This window comes from Carcharodon carcharias, chromosome 17 (genome assembly GCF_017639515.1).
Source record: "Carcharodon carcharias isolate sCarCar2 chromosome 17, sCarCar2.pri, whole genome shotgun sequence".
In the NCBI taxonomy this organism is placed as follows: Eukaryota; Metazoa; Chordata; class Chondrichthyes; order Lamniformes; family Lamnidae; genus Carcharodon; species Carcharodon carcharias.
Window position 1 is genome coordinate 91,990,271 of NC_054483.1, and position 20,372 is coordinate 92,010,642.

Here is a 20,372-nt window from a genome sequence, read left to right on the forward strand (position 1 = left end):
GGCTGGTGGGGTGATAAGTGAGAACAAGGGGGACCCTATCATGTTTCTGGGAGGGAGGAGAAGGCGTGAGGGCGGATGCGCGGGAGATGGGCCAGACACGGTTGAGGGCCCTGTCAACGACCGTGGGTGGAAAACCTCGGTTAAGGAAGAAGGAGGACATGTCAGAGGAACTGTTTTTGAAGGTGGCATCATCGGAACAGATGCGACGGAGGTGAAGGAACTGAGAGAATGGGATGGAGTCCTTACAGGAAGCGGGGTGTGAGGAGCTGTAGTCGAGGTAGCTGTGGGAGTCAGTGGGTTTGTAATGGATATTGGTGGACAGTCTATCACCAGAGATTGAGACAGAGAGCTCAAGGAAGGGAAAGGAAGTGTCAGAGATGGACCACGTGAAAATGATAGAGGGGTGGAGATTGGAAGCAAAATTAATAAATTTTTCCAAGTCCCGACGAGAGCATGAAGCGGCACCGAAGTAATCATCGATGTACCGGAGAAAGAGTTGTGGAAGGGGGCCGGAGTAGGACTGGAACAAGGAATGTTCCACATACCCCATAAAGAGACAGGCATAGCTGGGGCCCATGCGGGTACCCATAGCCACACCTTTTATTTGGAGGAAGTGAGAGGAGTTGAAGGAGAAATTGTTCAGCGTGAGAACAAGTTCAGCCAGACGGAGGAGAGTAGTGGTGGATGGGGATTGTTCGGGCCTCTGTTCGAGGAAGAAGCTAAGGGCCCTCAGACCATCCTGGTGGGGGATGGAGGTGTAGAGGGATTGGACGTCCATGGTGAAAAGGAAGCGGTTGGGGCCAGGGAACTGGAAATTGTTGATGTGACGTAAGGTGTCAGAGGAATCACGGATGTAGGTGGGAAGGGACTGGACAAGGGGAGAGAGAATGGAGTCAAGATAACGAGAAATGAGTTCTGTGGGGCAGGAGCAAGCTGAGACGATCGGTCTACCGGGGCAGTTCTGTTTGTGGATTTTGGGTAGGAGATAGAAGTGGGCCGTCCGAGGTTGAGCGACTATCAGGTTGGAAGCTGTGGGAGGAAGATCCCCAGAGGAGATGAGGTCAGTGACAGTCCTGGAAACACCACAGCTTCCAACCTGATAGTCGTTATCTTGACTCCCTTCTCTCTCCCCTTGTCCAGTCCCTTCCCACCTACATCCGCGATTCCTCTGACACCTTTGCATTTCCCCCAACTTAGTCTACTGCATTCGTTGCTCCCAATGTGGTCTCCTCTACATTGGAGAGACCAAACATAAACTGGGCAACCGCTTTGCAGAACACCTGCGGTCTGTCCGCAAGAATGACCCAAACCTCCCTGTCACTTGCCATTTTAACACTCCACCCTGCTCTCTTGCCCACATGTCTGTCCTTGGCTTGCTGCATTGTTCCAGTGAAGCCCAACGCAAACTGGAGGAACAACACCTCATCTTCCCACTAGGCACTTTACAGCCTTCCGGACTGAATATTGAATTCAACAACTTTAGGTCGTGAGCTCCCTCCCCCATCCCCACCCCCTTTCTGTTTTCCCCTTCATTTTTTTTCCAATAAATTATATAGATTTTTCTTTTCCCACCTATTTCCATTATTTTTAAATATCTTAAGATCTTTTATGCTCTCCCCACCCCCACTAGAGCTATACCTTGAGTGCCCTACCATCCATTATTAATTAGCACATTCGTTTAGATAATATCACCAACTTTAACACCTATGTGTTCTTTTGTTCTATTGTTGTTGACATCTTTTGATGATCTGCTTCTCTCACTGCTTGTTTGTCCCTACAACCACACCCCCCCTCCACTTCTCTCTCTCTCTCTCTCTCTCTCCGCACCCCCCCACCCCCCACACACCTTAAACCAGCTTATATTTCAACTCTTTCTTGGACTCGAACTCAAGTTCTGTCGAAGGGTCATGAGGACTCGAAACGTCAACTCTTTTCTTCTCCGCCGATGCTGCCAGACCTGCTGAGTTTTTCCAGGTAATTCTGTTTTTGTTTTGGATTTCCAGCATCCGCAGTTTTTTTGTTTTTAACATTTATACTATATGAGAAGAGAGTGCTGATTGGGTGACAGGTGACTCTGATTGGTAGAGGCATTGCTATGGAGAATGCAGCAGTTGATGGTCACTGACAGTTAACTGTCAAGCATTGTTTGAAAACTTAAACCAGCCAGCTTAGCTCTGATTGGTCCAGGCACTCTCCTGAGGAATGAACCAGCGAATGACTGTCACTTATTTTGTTTATCTGAAACAGGTGCAATATGTGCACATGTTCTTTCTGTCTGCAAAGAACAGGGCCCTGTCTGTTAATATATGTAGCTTCAAGCACATGCCACACTGTGAGCTCCACTGACAACCTTAAGCTTTTTTATTCATTCATGGAATGTGGGCATTGTTGACTAGGCCAGCATTTACTGCCCATCTCTAATTGCCCTTGTTCAGAGGGCATACAAGAGTCAACCACACTGCTGTGGGTCTAGAGTCAATGTAGGCCAGACTAGGTAAGGATGGCTGATTTCCTTCCCTAAAGGACATTAGTGAACCAAATTCTACCATCTACTGTGGCGGGATTCAAACCCAGGTCCCCAGAGCATTACCCTGCGTCTCTGGATTAATAGTCTGGTGACAATACCACTACACCATCACCTCCCCATAAATTAGTTGTCAGTGTGATTCTTAGCACACTGACTATTGTTTAGAAGGGTCATGAGGACTCGAAACGTCAACTCTTTTCTTCTCCGCCGATGCTGCCAGACCTGCTGAGTTTTTCCAGGTAATTCTGTTTTTGTTATTGTTTAGCAAGTGTTGTCCAATAATGGAATCACACCTAATGTTGGACATTGTGTTTTGAGTTTTGCAAGCATTGGCTGGTTGGGTACAGTCTGTACCTTGCCTCTTGTGAACAGTGGAAGGGATGTGCTGTCTGATATGATCCACCAGTCTTTGGGAAGTATGGCCTACATACCCAGGATCACACTGGCACTGAAATTCATACACCACGTAACTCATTGGTGTGATAGGCAGAATGTCTTTTTGGATTGATGACAACATCCTGTTAGTGGCAAATACCACCTATTGCTCAAATCTTTTGAGACATCTTGCCCTTCCAGTGTAATGTGAGGTAGACTGGTCACTTTTCAGGACCAAAAGTAATGGCCTTAGGCCCATGCATGTGTTTGCATGATATATAGTGTGAAATGATCTGATCAGCATAGCCATTATCCTGCAGGATGCCTTTGACCGCCCTATTTTGGCATCAAGCTTGCATGGTAAGCAAATGGCTCAGGCCCTATTTGCAAAGTTGCGACTAAGGCCAATCTTACACTGCGTGGAACCATAAAAACCCCAATGCATACATTAGCCAGTGAAGGTAGTCTTGCAGTAGACCCTGGTGGAGAACCCCTGGTAGATTTTTCAACTAGTACATCAAGGAAGGGGAGTTCATTTGACTGCTCCATTTCAAAGATGAATTTGGGAGCAGGGTGGAGTCTATTAAGACATGCAGCTGCTGATTTAAATATGACAAGTGTGTCACCACGTATTGGAGATGTGCAAAGAGTAGGAAGTTGGGTGTCATTCCATTGAAGGGATATTTCTCATGGAACCCATCAAAGACGTTTGCAAGAGCTGGTCCTGGAGGGGATCCCATAGCAACACCATCTATTTGGGCATATATGGCATTAAAACTGAACTCAATTGCCTGAGTTGTGGAGTTCAGTAATTACTGATTCATGCAATGATGACAGGTCTAGATCGCCATGATATGGTGCTGTAGCACAAATATCCATAGCTTCCCTAAGCAAGACATTGGTGAATAAGCTAGCAATGTCAAATGAGCACATGGATGCAGCATTGCTATTGATATGCAAGTCCTGTATTGCCTTCACAAATGTGAACAAATCCTTCACTGTGTATGTGAAAATCTTGCTCAACACTGGTTGTAGCAATTTGCTAACTAATTCGGCCAATTCATTTGTGCAGAACCGGTCATAGATAAGATATGGCATCACTTTTGTGTGTCTTGGCAGCCCATACATGGGCTAATGCAGCAAGCCAAAACTCAAAAAACAGTGTCCAACATTAGGTGTGATTCTGCGATTGGTTAATATTTGCTAAATAATCCTCAGTGTGCTCAGAATTATGCTGACAACCAATTTAAGATTGTCAGCTAGTCTCGCAGTGTGGCACATTTTCATGTACTAGAAACTACACATATTAATATACAGGGTTCTATTCTTTGCAGACAGAAAGAATATGTACATTGCACCTGTTTCAGCTAAACAACATAAGTGACAGCCATGCACTGGTTAAATTCTAATGCCTTAACGAATCAGAGTTAAGCTGCCTGGTTTAAATTTTCAAACAACACATGGCAGTTAACTGTCAATAACCACCAACTGGTGCATTCTCCATGGCAATGCCTCTACCATTCAGAGTCCACTTACCAATCAATCATCACTCTCTTCTCACAAAGCATAAATTGTTGTTCCCTTTACAGTTGGTATTCTTGTGAATTGTCCTGTTGAGTGCAGGACAAAAAGCTTCAATTAAAAAATGTCTCTTTTTCAGCGATGCTCAAGTTCTGTGCTACTAAATGACTATTTGTACCCTGCCTTTCTATTCCAAAATAGACTGCACAGGGAAAGGACTATGTTATGACAATGACATTAGCACCCACAAAGCAGCTTATAATACCAGTTTCTTATTAACTATTACGAGTGGGAAGTGACTCTGTTTGAATGATTTTCTGAGAAATGAACTCAGAACCAAACTGAACAAAACATTGCCAAGCCATAGCATTTCTTTTGTGCTGGAAAATAAAATGCACCAAACAGAAATCTGCCATACTAATTATGTGGAAACACAAGAAGGAAGGCTCGAATAAAAAATATTAAAGGCATCTGGCTTGTACCGGCAAATCTGTTTTCAGTTCCCACCGACTGCCTTTATCTTTGTCCTGCCTTAACACAAGGGATGTATACATTAGCTTATTGAGCCAAAGAGTCATTCTCTGTACTGTATTTTATGGCACTGTTCAACAAATTGAATCAAATTAGGAGTGCTCCATCATTTATTTTCCCTTCTTGACCTGTCTGTTGTGTGACTCTTGGCAGGCTGTTTCACTGTGGAGAGCATCGTAAACAAATCTGATTCATTCTACGAAAGTGCACTCTATAGCAGCAGTCACTGGATAATGACAATAGTTTCCCAAACCCTAAAGGCACTGAGGTCAATTATAGCACCCTCTACTGTCATTGACTGAGACAGATAACCCTGTGCAGACTGAACACTGAACTGAACAATAAGAGATATTATTAAGTGCAAGCTACTGCATTGGAGAAGTCCTCTCATCAAATTACTTACATAATGCCAACCAATTGCCCATAATTAAATATTTTACATTTGCTAGTAAAACCCATCTTAAAAAGACTCCATAACAATGCTATACTTACTGCCTGTGCAATAGAAAACCTACATGTTATAGAAATAAAGCTACCTCCATTGTGCTGCCAGTTTATTTTAACAATTACCTGGAAAATAAGTTTTCTTTTAAGAAAATGACACCTGTTTGGGAAAGCCAACTCAGTGTTTACTTTTGTCATGTTTGGAGTCACCTGCTCGTGGCCATGCGGCTTTCAATAATTTATACACAATGTACGTTAAAGGCTCGACCAAACAAGTTTAGTGAAGATATCAGCCCTTTGGCTGACAACTTTCTTTTCTCGGTGTTCAATACCTGAAGGATTTTGTTTCTTGAATATATATCTTTAATATATCAAATTTAAATGTTCCCACCTTGTAAGTTTTCCATTTTTGATTTACTGTTACTTCAGAAAGCCTGTTGGCTTAGGCTGCGACTCCCTGTGACCCTGAATTGGATAAAATAGTTCGGGAAAAGTAAATATTACTTCAGAAACAGTGTTTGTCCACCAAGCATTGTTTTGTCCTCTGTAGAAATCCAGTAAACTAAATGCATTTTCTGTGTACTTTCCATTCTAAATATTGAGCTAGATCACAGAAAAATGTATAATTAATTTTGGAATAGATTACAGAAATGATGATTGTGCTGTATATTCTATTTAGTGCAGAATTGCTGCTGTATTTTGCTTATGTTAGATGGTGGAAGATTGAATAACTGGGGAATGCTGCCATTTGTCTCAAATCAGATCACATCTGATATATTTTCGCCATGCGTGTCATACCTAAACATATAACACCTTACAATGAAGAACAAACAGATTTAGTAAGTGTTGTAGGGTGACAAAGTTGTACTATTGATGATAGAGTTGATTTGCAGATGCTTCTTGGGTGAAAACATTAAATTTGTTTATAATATACTCAGCAGCAACTGCACATGTGCTTTCAACTCCAGCTCTATCTCTACACTGACTGCAGTGGTAGCACACGCTGCTCTCCAGTTGGTTACTACAAGATCATTTGATCTTGCCTAACAAGTATTATTCTTAAAAGTTCATTGTACAATAAAGCTAGCTAATTCAAAGATCTGGACATTAAAGAGCAATGTACATAATGTAGCAGAGAGTTGCAACTTACTTATTTCCACTGTGGCAAATACCTTTTTAAAAAAATATATAGACAGTGTGAAGTTCATGGATTTAAAATGGCATCTGTACTGCCTGCATACTTCTGGGACAAGTTGCGCGGCTGCCATGTTTGTGAGGACATTAGCACACATGCAGTGAATGCCTGCTGTAAACACGTAGAGCAAGCAGATCATGACGTCATTCAGTACCCGATAGAAATTGATGCCAACTGTGTCATTTTAGCGTTCAACACTCCAGTTAACACCCTCTCTTAACCTTGCACAACTGAAGATACCTTCAGCAGCAGGAAGGACCCTACACCAAGGGATCATCAACTACTACAGGTTAGTTGTTGGTTGATTTCTTCTGGCTGTTGCTTCAATTACACAAATCTTCAGTACTTTCTATAGATGTTTCGAGTCAACCAGGAATGGTGGCAGGTACACATGGAATTTTTGCTGATTTCAAGGCTTCTGTGCAAACCATTTTCTCATATACATGGGTGCTTTTAGTCGCCATTTCTCATGGAACATAGCATAAATTAGTGAATGAGCAAGGCTTCCAGATGAGGAAGAAGGTAGGGAGGGAGAAAACGCTCTCAGTAGGAAGCCACACCCAGTCAGGAGCAATACTCTGACCTGAATTGAATCGAGAAACAATGTGTATGGTGTCTGTGTTTCGATAAGATTGCCCCCACTGTAATCTGCCACCTGCTGCAGCTAACTGCAACCTCAGAGCAATGCATGGACCATATTGCTAGGGGCTGGAAGATGAGTGTGGTGATGTATTTTTATGCTTCTGGCTCCTCCCAGCCTGGACATGGAGATATTTGCAGCATCTTTCAGTTTGTTATCCACATTTGAGCATGGCGGGATGACTGATGCCCTCTCTTCATTGAGAGCTCATTGCATTTCATTTCCTTTCGTTGGAGGGAAGTAGGTTGACCAAGCCCATGGCTTTGCTAGGATTTTAAGCTTCCCTATAGGGCAGGGTGCCATTGAACACTTGTACATTGCTTTGCAGGTGCTGCATGTCAACTCTGTCCTATATTGTAACTGAAAGGGATTCCACTCCCTCAGTGCCCAGCTAGATCATAGGCAGAGAATCATACAGGTCAATGCATGTTCTGCTAGCAGAATCCTGCAGAACTCCACTGATTCAGCTGTATTTGAGTCATCACGGAAAACCAAAGGGTGGCTACTGGGCGACCAGGGTGATCTCCTGACCTCTTTTCTGATGCCAAGTTGTGCAATTCATGCATACGTGTGGAACATTTATATAATGAAAGCCATGCTGCTACACCAAATGGGATAGAACAAACCATTGGTGTGCTGAAGCAACACTGCCTGAACCACTTTGAAGGAGCCCTGCAATCAGAGCATGTGTCAAGATTCGTGGCGGTCTGCTGCATGTTGCACAATCTCAGCATCATGAAGAGACAGTCTGTGCCACCAGCTGTATGGCACACTGCTCAGGAGTAGGAATATGGGGAGGAGGAGCAGAAGGAACAGAAGCAAGAGAGAAAGAAACCAGGACAGTCCCTTTCTGGACAGGATTTCTGTGAGGAACTCATCTAATTGTGATACCAGTAACGGCAACCCCAATTCTGCATTTACCGCACCTTACAAAAACAAAATACAGCAGAGTTGGAAATCGAAATAAAAATAGAAAATGATGAAAATACTCAACAGATCGGGCAGCATCAATGGAGAAAGGAAAGCCACTACATCAGAACTGGGAAAATGTTAGAGATGTAACAGATTTTAAGCAAATACAGAGGCAGGGAAATGGGGGAGAACAAAAAAGGTCTGTGAAAGGGCGTAAAGCAGGAGAAATTAAATGACAAAAGGAATGATGGAGCAAGGCAAGAGGGATTGGTTGGGGGACAAGTAAGGAAATAAAAGATAGCTCTGGAGAAGCTGTAAATGGGATTAGCAGAATCATCAACAGCTGCTGTCCCCAGAAAAATGGTGTTTGCGGTTATGAAATTGTTAAACTTAATGCTGATCCCAGAAGATTGTACGGTGCAATTGAAGCTTATAATTGAAAGATATGGTGCTCTTTATCAAACTTATATTGAGCTGCATTGGAACATTACAGACGACTGAGGACAGAGAAGTCAGAGTTGAAGTGGGGCATAGAATTAAAGTGACAAATCACTGGAAGCTTGGGGTCATGCTTCCGGACTGAATGGCGGTGTTCCTCAAAGCCAATTTACGTTTGGTTTCCTCAGTATAGAGGAGATCTGATTGCAAGCAGTGAAAACTGTATACTGTAAGGAAAAAAGTACAAGCAAATGGCTGATTCGCCTAGAAGCAGTGTTTGGAGCCCTGTATGGTGAGAAGAGAGGAGGTGAAAGGCCAGGTGTTGCATCTGCTATGCTTTCATGGGAAGGTGCTGTGGGAAGGGGAGGGAATTTGTTGGGGGTGATTGAGGAGTGGGCCAAGGTGTCGCAGAGGGAACATCCCTTTTCAGTCGTGGGGAAGATGTGCTTTGCTGGTGATGTCACACTGGAGATGGTAGAAATGGTGGAGGATGACCTGTTGAAAATGACGTCCAGTGGAGTGGAAGGTGAGGACAAGAGTAATTTTATTGTGGCTCTAGGAGGAAGGAAAAGGAAAGAGCTGAAATGAGGGAAATGGACATGATTAAAAGCCCTGTCCAACACCAATTCTTCCCTTCCATTCCTCAATTTCTCTTCTTCATTTCTGAGGATAGGCTATGGTGACCAATATCCACTATAAGGGCACTGGCTACACTTCCCACCTCACTTCCTGCAAGGACTCTAGACCATTCCCCCAGTTTCCTCATCTCTGTTGCATCTGCTCTGAAAATGTCGCTTTCCATACCAATCTTCCTTTTTTCTCATCCAAGAATTTCCCTCCAAAGTGGTTGAAAGCCTGAGGATTCCCAGCATTTTCTGTTTTACTATAGTGCCATACCTTACTTTCCCACTGTCACTGATCATCACAGCATCTGCTTGGCCACAATGTAAGAATAAAAGCACCACAAAGACTCCATATTCTGTACAAGAGTTAACCAATGACCCTCGTGCATTCCCTTCATGTCTGCCTTCCATGTGCCTTTGCCTGTTCTATTACATCTACCCAGGGCTACCCATCTGTGGCTGTAACATGGCTGGTGGAAAGCTACTGGCTTTCAGTGGAGGAGACAGAAAACGTGCTAGGATGTCCTTGAGCAGCGCTCAGCCTAGAAGGCCCAATTCCAGACTGTGCCACCTCAGCATGGGCAGTAGCCATCTGGGCTGGATGACTGACGGGTAACAGCAGGGGCAGTGGCATTGATGGAAGGGTGAATATTATCTTTGTGTGAGAGAACAGAAGGGTCATTGTCTGTGGAGTTGCTGCCACAACCCTGATACAGAGACTCAGAAATTCCAGTGACCCTTTGGAACACAGGTAGCTGGATAGCTGTGACACCCTGAAAGCAATGTCTCCTTCCTAGTTGGATTGAGAACATATTACCAAGGAAGTTCTCTGGAGCACGTTTCAGAAGTTCCATCCCCTCCTTTTCTTTTACAATAACAGTATCCCAATCGATATTTAGATAATTAAAATCCCTAGTATCAGCACTCTATAGTTCTTTCACATCTGTATGATTTCCCTGCAGATTTGCTCCTCTTTCTCTCTCTTGCTATTTGGAGGCTTCTAGAATACCCTGTAGCAGCATGATCATGCCTTTCTTCCTTCCTAACTCTAGCCAAATGATTCTGTCCTTGCCCTCTCAAGAACATTCTCTCTTTCCAACACTACAATGTGTTCCCTAATCAATACTGCCACTCCCTTTCCCTTCCCTATCTTTGCTGAAAACTTTGTATCCTTGAATATTAAGCACTTTTGAGCTATTTCTTTCACCACATTTTCAATATTGCCACTACACCACATTCCCACATGGCTATTTGTGCTTGGAGCTCACCAACATTATTGACTACACTTTGCACTTCGTACATTATGAACATGCATTTGAAACCGGTCCTGGTATTCCTCGTAATCCTTCTTAATCTACTCCTATTTAACATAGTACTACTTTGTTCTCCAGTGTTAACCAACACCCTCACTTTATACACCTTATTCCTTTTTTCTATTGTTAAACACTGGTGCCCAAACCACTGGCAATTTACTTTAAACCCTTCCCAAACCGACTAGTGAGCTTCCCTGCAAGGACATTGATCCCAGTACTGTTAGTGCGCAATCCGCCCCTTTTGAATAGGTGCCTCCTGCTGTTGGACTGGTCCGATGCCCCATGAATCTGAAGCACTCTGTCTTTTGCATCATGCCTCAAGCCACACATTGATCCTCCCTACATTCCTATTTCTACTTCTGCTAGCATGTGCCACTGAGAGTAATCCAGAGATTCCTGCCTCTGAGGGTCTACATTTTAATTTTTTCCCTGGCCATATCTGACCATAGGAACTCAATATCAGCCCTCTCTATGTCATTGGCACTGTCATGTACAACAACTTCTGGCTCACTCCCCTTCCTCCACACAATATTCTGCATCCTCTCCTTGTTGCCCTTTACTCTAGCACCAGGGAGGCAACACAGGGATGGTTATGGAAATGCCTATCTGTCCCCCTAACTATGGAATCTCCTATTACAACTGCATTTCTACTCTTTGCTGTTCCCTCCTGTGCAGACTTTTGCCCAATGGTGCCACCATGTGGATTGCAATCCTTTGGTGTCATCACTCCGAGCAATCTCCAATGGTGAGGATCTATTTGAGAGTGCTCAACCCCCCCACCAAGACCTAAGCTCTTCCTTTCTTTAAAAATCATTTTAAAACCCATCTCTTGAATCGCTTTTGGCAGCTTTCCTTTATGTTCCCCTCCTCATTGTAGCTAATATAGCGACATACTTTGAGTAGTGCTGCATAAATGTAAGTTTTTGTTTATATTGATGATCAAAAATACATTGTTTGCATGTCACTGAAGTGTTTACAGACACATTTATTTTGTAATGAGAATGTACCTATGACAAGATGACTGTCAAGCTTCTCACATGCTAATATGTGGTCCGAAGCCAAATGATCAGCACACATAGTTAGGCAAATTTGGTTCAACTTTGATTGTCCATATTCGATAGCATAACATCATTATGGTTACACTTATTAAATGCTTACTGCATCTCAGCCCTTTAGAACCACAAATCCCTGCAGTAGAATTTGGAGTTATCATAGGCTCTCTGAACTTTTCTGCTGCTCTTTGAAACCAACAAGCTAGGCCAGTATTCTTAAGTTAGTCAGTGCTTGTGCACCCCCTGTTACAGGATGAAATGAATGAATCTTTTTATTCTTACCAAAGGAAGGCTTGTAGGAGTGGGAAGGGAGAAATGAACGAAAACAAGGGTGAATGTTTATAATGGTAAAGTGCAACAAAAGTGGAGCTGATGAGCCCCCTTCTTGAAACACTGTGTAGAGAAGGTACTTCCACAGCTCTGTGAGATGGGGACTTTAAGGATTTTGACCTAGCAATGATGAAGGAACAACGACATGTTTTCAAATCAGGATGTTGTGTGACTTGGAGAAGATCTGGGTGATGTTCCCATCTCCCTGCTTTCATTTTCCTCCTGGGTGGTAGAGGTCATGGGTTTGGGCGATGCTTTTGGTGAGCAACAGGGAGCTGCTGCGGTGTATCTTGTAGATGGTACACATTGTAGCCCTGTTGTACCAGTGATGGAGGGAGTGACTGTTTAACGCTACATGATTAATGAATTTTTCTAAAGTGTACTCACAGTTATGTACAGTAGATAATTGGTGTGCAGCATGCTACCACAAATAGAAAATTGTATAAATGACCAGTTAATTTGTTTTGATGGTTTAGTTGAACACTTATTTCCCTAAAATTTTACACATTCATTTCTCAGAGAACGTTAGTACGCTAGTTCTTTTTTTTATGCCTGACTGAATCAGTCAAGTATCCAAATGGAACCTGATTTCTTTAATATAAAGTACAGTCAAATACTGTATATAGAGTTTTTACTATGCAACTATATAAACTTTATGTGCCTTTAAGTGCAACATAATCTGAATTCAGTAGATTTTTGGTCTATAAATCTTGCATTTTATTCAAAGTTCAATTTAATAATATTATGGTGCAGCAGCTTATTTATTGTTCTGCATTAACTATATTCTCTGCTGACTTTTTGCAGGATCCTGAGTAACAACAAGATCTCGCTATTGAAGAATGGCTCTTTCTTTGGCTTGCGCTCTCTAGAGAGACTGTGAGTAACTGATCACTATACCTTGTTCTGTTATACTTAATGGGTGCAACATTTTTTTTAAACTGTAATGATTGATAGGCAATCAAAATGAAGACATTTTAAAAGTTGTTTTTCTTTGTGTGCAATGGAGCATGACTGGCAACCGGCCAACAAATGGTATGACTGGTGATTGGTGGGGAGAGTCTTCAAGAAAAATACGCAGGAAATTACTGGTAATTTTAAGCAAAATAAACTCCAATTCATGAGGTGAATAGATGTTGTGCACTCCACTGTTTTTCTTTAAAAAGTGAAGCTCTTTTGGTACTTTAACTCTTCAGGGATTAAAATTTGTTCTCGAAGCCATTGCCATAAGGCAGTGTTGCATTGTTAAGATATAAGCAGGAGTGAAATTTGAAAGCCCCTGAAACAGGAGTGGGGATCACAATGCGCAGTTAACCCATACCCATCCAATGTGATGCAGGCAGCATGTCAACTTTGTGCTGTCTACCAATTAATATGATTGTAGTGTGCAAGCAGTGCTAACCACACTGAGTGCTGCATATCTCAGCGAGGGACTCAAAATTACAAGAGGCCAGCACCTGTTTCAACTAGCCTGGACTCCTCAGAGCCAGCCTCTAATAGAGGGGATGCCTTAGGGTTGGGGTAGGTGCAGAAAATGGTTTTATAACTGATCCTGACCTAGGAAAGATACTGCCGTAACATAGGCGAGAGCAGACTATAATATTCTTGGATGCTGTACTGAAGGCCTTGTTGAAGGAAATGGAAAGGGAGAGAGATGTCTCTGTGTGGACCCAAGAGGCCCTCCAGAAACACGCTCAGAAGGTAGTGAACAGATAGCCATTGAGGTTAACATCAGGAGTCAAGCCGCAAAGCCTTGATGGAGTGTCACAAAATGTTTGCTGAATTCAGTGAATGGTCAGTGAATTTCTCCTCAAATGCCATACCCCACCAAGTGCACTGCTGGCTTCAGCCACTGTTTAATTCATCATGCCCCCCCATCACTCACTTACCAACAATTGCTATTAATCAGGATTTTTTCAGATCTAACATTCACATGTTCCACCGCATCCTACAAACCTACCACTGCTGCAATCCTCCACCCATGTTTCACAGCTTGTACTCTGCCAGCTGTCCAACAATGATAGCAACATGAGCTAAACATATCGTATAACACTCACTGAACATTCCCTCTCTCTTGCGGTATGAAGTGATGCACAACCAAAGTGAGCAAATGCTGACTGGAAGGGGACAGGCATGCCTGCATGTCCCATCTCCCATGGAAGGGAGACTGTGTTGGCTATTATTGGGATGACAATTGTTGAGACCAGTGAAGATGCTGAAATGAATGAAAATCATACACCTTCATGCCTAAGTCTACTTTTCACATTCCATTTGCCTCCACATCCCACAGTGTATACTGATTTGCAAACTGCAGATGAAGTAAGTACGCAACTCTTAGCTTTCCTCCTTCCCCTCACCACAATCCTACATTTGTATCTTTTTCCTTTCAGATATCCAGGAAGTGGGTATCTAAGTTCCTCAGATGAGCTCCTACCTCTTGGCTAAACCAAATTATTGTAATCTTGGCACTTTACTTTGCGCTGCATTTTTGACCCATATCCTTTCCATCACAAAGGTCACCTACTTGCACCCTTGCAGCGTTTGCTGCTTCCACTCTTACGTTAGAGCAACTTGTGCTGAAAACTTTACCTCTGTGTTAGTCACCATAAGCTACATCACGCTAATGTCTCCTGTCCAGCCTCCCATTCCCACCCTCTGCAAGCTTCAGCTCTTTCAAAACTGTGCTTTCTGGATCTTAACTTGTACCAAGTCCCACTTGCCAGTGACTCCTGTCCTGTGACCTGCCTCAGTCAGCCAACATCTCAAATTTAAAATTAAACCCTTCCGTAGCCTCATCCTTCTCTATTTCTGTTTCCTCCTTGAGTCCTACCTTCCCTCCCAAGTGGCGTGCCTTCAACCATTTAGGCACTACACAGCCTAAACCCTCAAATCTCCTTTCTTAAAGATCCTTCTTAAAACTGACATCTTTGACAAAATGTTTTGGTCACCCCTCCTAATATCTGCTTTTTTGGCTCAGCATCCATATTTTTCCTTACACCACTGCGAAATATCTTGGGATTTTTTTTTAGTATTAAAGGCATTTATGCACATATAAATTTTTGATATTATCAGCCCCATGACCTAATATACTGACTAGGTGTTTGGCTTTTCAAAGTTTATGGAAGGTTTACCTGACTGAAATCAAAAAATTACATTTCTAAGTGTGCTAATGATTCCCTGGACAGAACAGAAACAAATCCTCCTCGAACTAGACTCTCAGGATGACAGCTCCCTTGCCAGTCTCTCAACCACGTTGATGGAAAACAGCCATCTGAGACAGATAGCTCAGATGAAAGCTGAGATCCAGTAGCCTGCAGCTGAATTCCTCAGTAGCCAGAACTCCTTGAGGTTGCCCACCATGGCCACCTCAAGTACTCTCAGCAGAAATTCAGTAGCTTCCTACTTCCCAAGCTATAGCCATTAAGGAACCATCTCATGGGAGCATTTATGTGGATAGCAAGCACATAAGACAGGCAATAGGGCTTTCCACAATGGTGATGCTTAGTTCCCTCCATTCTATGTAAGTATTTGTGAAATGATGACTGCTTAAGTATGATGGAGTAGTTAACCTTATTTCGGAATACTTCTGGTCTTAATGTGCTTAGTGAAGCAATAGCAATGTTCATGAAGTTGTACCAACTGAAGAAATTCAGATAATGGGTGTGAGGACAGGATGAGATGGAAGACGGGATGGCTGGTGCATTGGAAAGAGATTCTTCATGAGAGACTCTTGTCAGTAATTTGCTGCCTGAGAGCTCTGGCTGTAGTGCTGGGCTTTCCTCTTCCTTTGGAGCCCCTACCACCTCATCCCCTTCTTGTGATCCTATTCCTGTTCCTCCTCCCTTGGTGGCTTCGAGACCTCCCCTTTGTAATGTGAAGTTGTGCAGTAAGTGACAGACAACCATGAAGGATGAACCTTGTCTGTAGTGAATGATGCCTTCAAAGCTTTTATTTTAAGAGCTCTATGGTCTGCTCTTTCAGTGCTCTGGTTGTTGTGTGGCTCTCATTGCAGGAATGTTCCACACCATGTGTCCACTGTTGAGTGGATACCCCATGTACCCAAGCACCTAGCCCCTGTCTGACAGCCTGGGTAGAAGGGAGGAAATATTGAGGACTGGCACAGTATGAAAGCATTATGAAAGTAACAGCCTTTGGTAACAGCAGTTGAAGATTCAATGAATGGAAGCCCTTCCTGTTAAAGAAAATTCCTGGGTCATTGCAAGGAGCATGCAGGGCCACACAGCTGCAACCTATTACCACATGTACCAGTGGAAAACTAACAATTCTGGAAAACACCAGATCTATTTTCTGTTGCTTGCCAGCTTTTATAGGGAAGGTGATGGAATGTTGGGTTGATCTTCTGACGAATTGAAATGTGGACAGCAAAATTTCTAATGTTATTTCTGTCCCCTGATAGAGCCTGGAATGATTTAGAACTACAATTAGCTTCACTATTATAGGAAATTTTGTGCATCGTCCTGATGCTAGGTTCCAGTTCTTTTGCAGCATATGATACAGCTCAGTAACTGCTTCCTTATGAAGCACAGCTCCTCTGCCAGGTTCAAACATGATGGTCTCTTCCTGAAGATCTGAACCTTGTAACACATCCCTCAATGGACCTCCCGAGCCTTCCCCATTGTGCAACATCTCTAGCTTTGTGCTGCTTTCCTTGCTGTCCATCTCATTTAGTAGTCTCAAAGGTAACTTAAACAGTGTGTACATATGATATGGTTGTGCTGAAACCAATGCTGAAAAAGACTGCAACACTTTCCAGAACTAATTGAAAGTCAAACATCAGCCAAGATGCCCAAAGCAGCCCATAAAGCCCAACCAGAGACTTATCTTAATGGGGCTGAGGAAACCTTTGAATAATTACTTTTACTCACTGTCACTCCTGTTTTGTGGGCAGGGTTAAAAACAGACTCTGTCAGATACCAATGCCTTAAAGGAACCTGATTCAGGCACGGGACAATTATTAGCATGTTTATGACAAATGTTTGTTCGGGTGGCTGCAAGGAAGCTGAAAGGACAGCTTGAGCCAATATGGCTTGGGGTACACTACCAGTGGCATTGCACAAGCAAGTTAATTTTGTTTCCATTTTTTTCATGTAAAACAGCAAAACAGGACCCAAATTGTCCTGTCTACTCCATTACATATTATAAAGTTTAAGTCTATTTGAATATGAATATGCACAGGCCATATATTAAGATATAATTTCCATTCATTGAAGGAGAATGATTTTCTGTGGTGCTTTATATGAGGAGTATGTGATCTTAATAGCCTTACTTACTTTGTCTCCTTAAGAGATGTAGATATCTCATCTAAATAAGTAAGCACAGGTTGCTCTACTTTCAGGGATAATTAGGAGCTTTAGTCTGCCTTCTGGTAGTGTACGACTGGTGAGAGAAGTATTTATCAGAGCTCTGCCAGTCTTTTGCTATATCATGTCTTATGGTGGTCCAGTGATTTAAATCTGAAAATCTACTTAGGTCTGGTTGAGTTCTGCATTGGGCAAGGGAGATTCCTGCGCTGGACTGCAGCTTTCCTTCACATATACTTGAATTTCCACTCCAGACGTGGTCTCCAAGCTAAATATTGATCACTTGCACTTCCATAAAATTCCAAACTTTGATTTCAGCTATTAGAGCCAATAGTTTCTTGTTCTCAGCGTAGAGTGAAATGCCCTTCTCTAATTTTTCAAAGTGCCCTTGATTCTGGATAAGTCCCAGGCGATTGGAAAACCACAAACATAACACCTCTATTCAAGAAAGGAATTAAGTCAGAAAGCAGGAAGCTGTAGGCCTGTTAGCCTAAAATCTGTTATGGGGAAAATGCTGGAATCCATTCTTAAGACGTAGTGGCAGGGCATTTAGAAAATCATAATCCGGTCAGGCAGAGTTATGATTTTGTGAAAGGGAGATTGTGTTTGACAAATTTATTAGAATTCTTTGAGGATGTAACAAGCAGGATAGATAAAGGGGAACCAGTAGATGTAGTGTATTTGAATTTCTGAAAGGTGTTTGATAGAGTGCAACATAAAAGGTTACTACACAAGGTATGAGCTTATGGTATTGGGGATGATGTATTCTCCTGGATAGAGGATTGGCTACCTAATGGGAAACAGACAGTTGGGATAAATGTGTAATTTTCAACCTGGCAAACTGTAATGAGTAGAGTGCCTGGGATCAGTGCTGGGACCTCAACTATTTTCAACCTATATTGTAGCCAAACTTGCTGTTAATACAAAGATTGGTAAGAAAAGAAATTGTGAGGAGAATACAAAGAGTCTTCTAAGGGATATAGATAGGGTAAAGGGAGTGGGCAAAAAATTTGGTGGTTGGAGTGCAATGTGGGAAAATGTGAGATTGTCCACTTTGATAGGAAGAATATTATTTAAGTAGAGAGAAATTACAGAATGCTGTGACACTGAGGGATCTGGGGGCCCTTGTGCATGAATTACAAAAAGTTAGTATGTAGCTACAGAAAGTATTTAGGAAGGCAAATGGAATGTTAACCATTATTGCAAGAAGGGTGGAGTATAAAAATAGGGAAGTCTTGCTACAGCTGGGCATTGGAGGGACCACACCTGCAGTACTGTGTATAGTTTTGGACTCCTTAGTTTAGAAGGGATATACATGCATTGCATACACAATAAATGGGAGGACACTGAGAGGTATGGAGGAAGTAGGGGACCTTGGAGTGAATGTCCACAGATCCCTGAAGGCAGCAGGACAGGTTGATAAAGTGGTTAAGAAGGCATATGGAATCCTTTCCTTTATTAGCCAAGGCATAGGATATAAGAGCAGGAAGGTTATGCTGGAACTTTATAAAACATTAGTTAGGTCAGACTTGTGTATTGTGCGCAGTTCTGGTCACCTCATTACAGAAAGGATGTAATTGCACTGGAGAGGGTACAGAGGACATTTATAAGGATGTTGCCAAGACTGGAAAATTGCAGCTATGAGGAAAGATTGGATAGGCTGGGGTTGTTCTCCTTGAAACAGAGGAGGCTGAGGGGAGATTTGATTGAGATAAAATTGCGAGGGTCCTAGATAGAGTAAATGAGAAGGGCCCATTTACTTTAGCAGCGAGGTCAGTGATCATGTGACATAGACTTAAATTGATTGGTAGATGGATCAGAGGGGAGATGAGGAAAAGGTTTTTCACCCAGAGGGTTGTAGGGTTGTGGAATTTATTGCCTGAAAGGGTAGTAGAGGCAGAAGCCCTCAACTGATTTAAAAGGTGTCTGGATATGCACTTCAAGTGCCATAACCTGCAGAGCTACAGACCAAATGCTGGAAAGTGGGATTAGTCTGGGTGGCTCGTTTTTCAGCCAGCACAGACATGATGGGCCGAGTGGCCTCTTTCTGTGCCATAAACTTTCTATGATTCTATGATTCTCTGGCAGCAGTACAGAGAAGGTTCATAAGCCTGATTCCTGGGATGAAGGGGTTGTCCTCTATGGAAAGGTCGAGCAGGTGGGGCTTATACTTATTGGAGTTTCGAAGAATGAGAGGTGATCTTATTGAAACATATAAGATTCTGAGGTGCTTTGACAAGGTAGGTGCTGACGTATGTTTCCCCTCATGGGGGAATCTAGAACAAGGCAGCACAGTTTGAAGATTAGGGGTCTCCCATTTAATATGGAGATGAGGAGGGACTCCTTTTCTTAGAGGGTCTTTAGTCTTTTGAATTCTCTTTGCTAGAGAGCAGTGGAGGCTGGGTCTTTGAATATATTCAGGACTGAGTTGGACAGATTTTTGATCTACAAGGGAGGGGTTATGTTGAGCAGGCAGGAAAATGGAGTTAAGATCACAATCAGACCAGCTATGATCTTATTGAATGGTGGAGCAGACTTGAGGGACCGAATGGCTACTCCTGCAGTTATTTCTTAATATCTAATAGCTCATTTTTTAATATTAAGAAGCACAATTAAGTTAGCCCACATTTTCTCATAGCAGATTTATGAAGAACAGGAATGTAAATGTAACTCAATAACATCTGGCAGTTGGCTACAAACTGAAGAAAATGGTACTCAAAAAATAGTGATCCATTCTCCCTCTCACTGCAGAGTTCCGAGCCCACTTTTTAGTTGATCATTTATAGAACTAATTGTTCGCAGATTTAAAGAAATGAAAGTGCCTAATTAGGGAGGAAAGAGCGAGTCACTGACATTTTTCATCATTAAATCCCCTCTCTGCCTGTTATTGTGTCTGTGCAATTAATGTTTATTGGAATATTACTTCTTTTCATATTTGAATCCTCTAGGGATGTTTTAACAGGGGCTTTCATGGAAACTCTTTCGAGTTAAAAATTTATTTGATTGCTACATTTTAACACACATTGATTTCCAGTGCTGTTATGTTATACCGCTGTTCCTTTTTAGATATAATCTTGTTGTTTGAAATCCATCCCAATGTTGAAAGTGTATGGAAGAAATTCTAATACTGAATTGGCTTATAGATTCTTTTTT

At 42.5% G+C, this 20,372-nt stretch overlaps 1 protein-coding gene across 1 annotated transcript in view; it reads left to right on the forward strand.

The window, feature by feature from the left end:
* LOC121289836 (adhesion G protein-coupled receptor A3) overlaps positions 1–20,372 on the forward strand; it is a 553,143-nt gene that overhangs the window by 50,142 nt on the left and 482,629 nt on the right. Inside the window, exon 2 of the mRNA XM_041209725.1 lies at positions 12,706–12,777. Coding sequence (XP_041065659.1) covers positions 12,706–12,777 — 72 coding nt within the window. The remainder of the gene's footprint in view (positions 1–12,705; positions 12,778–20,372) is intronic.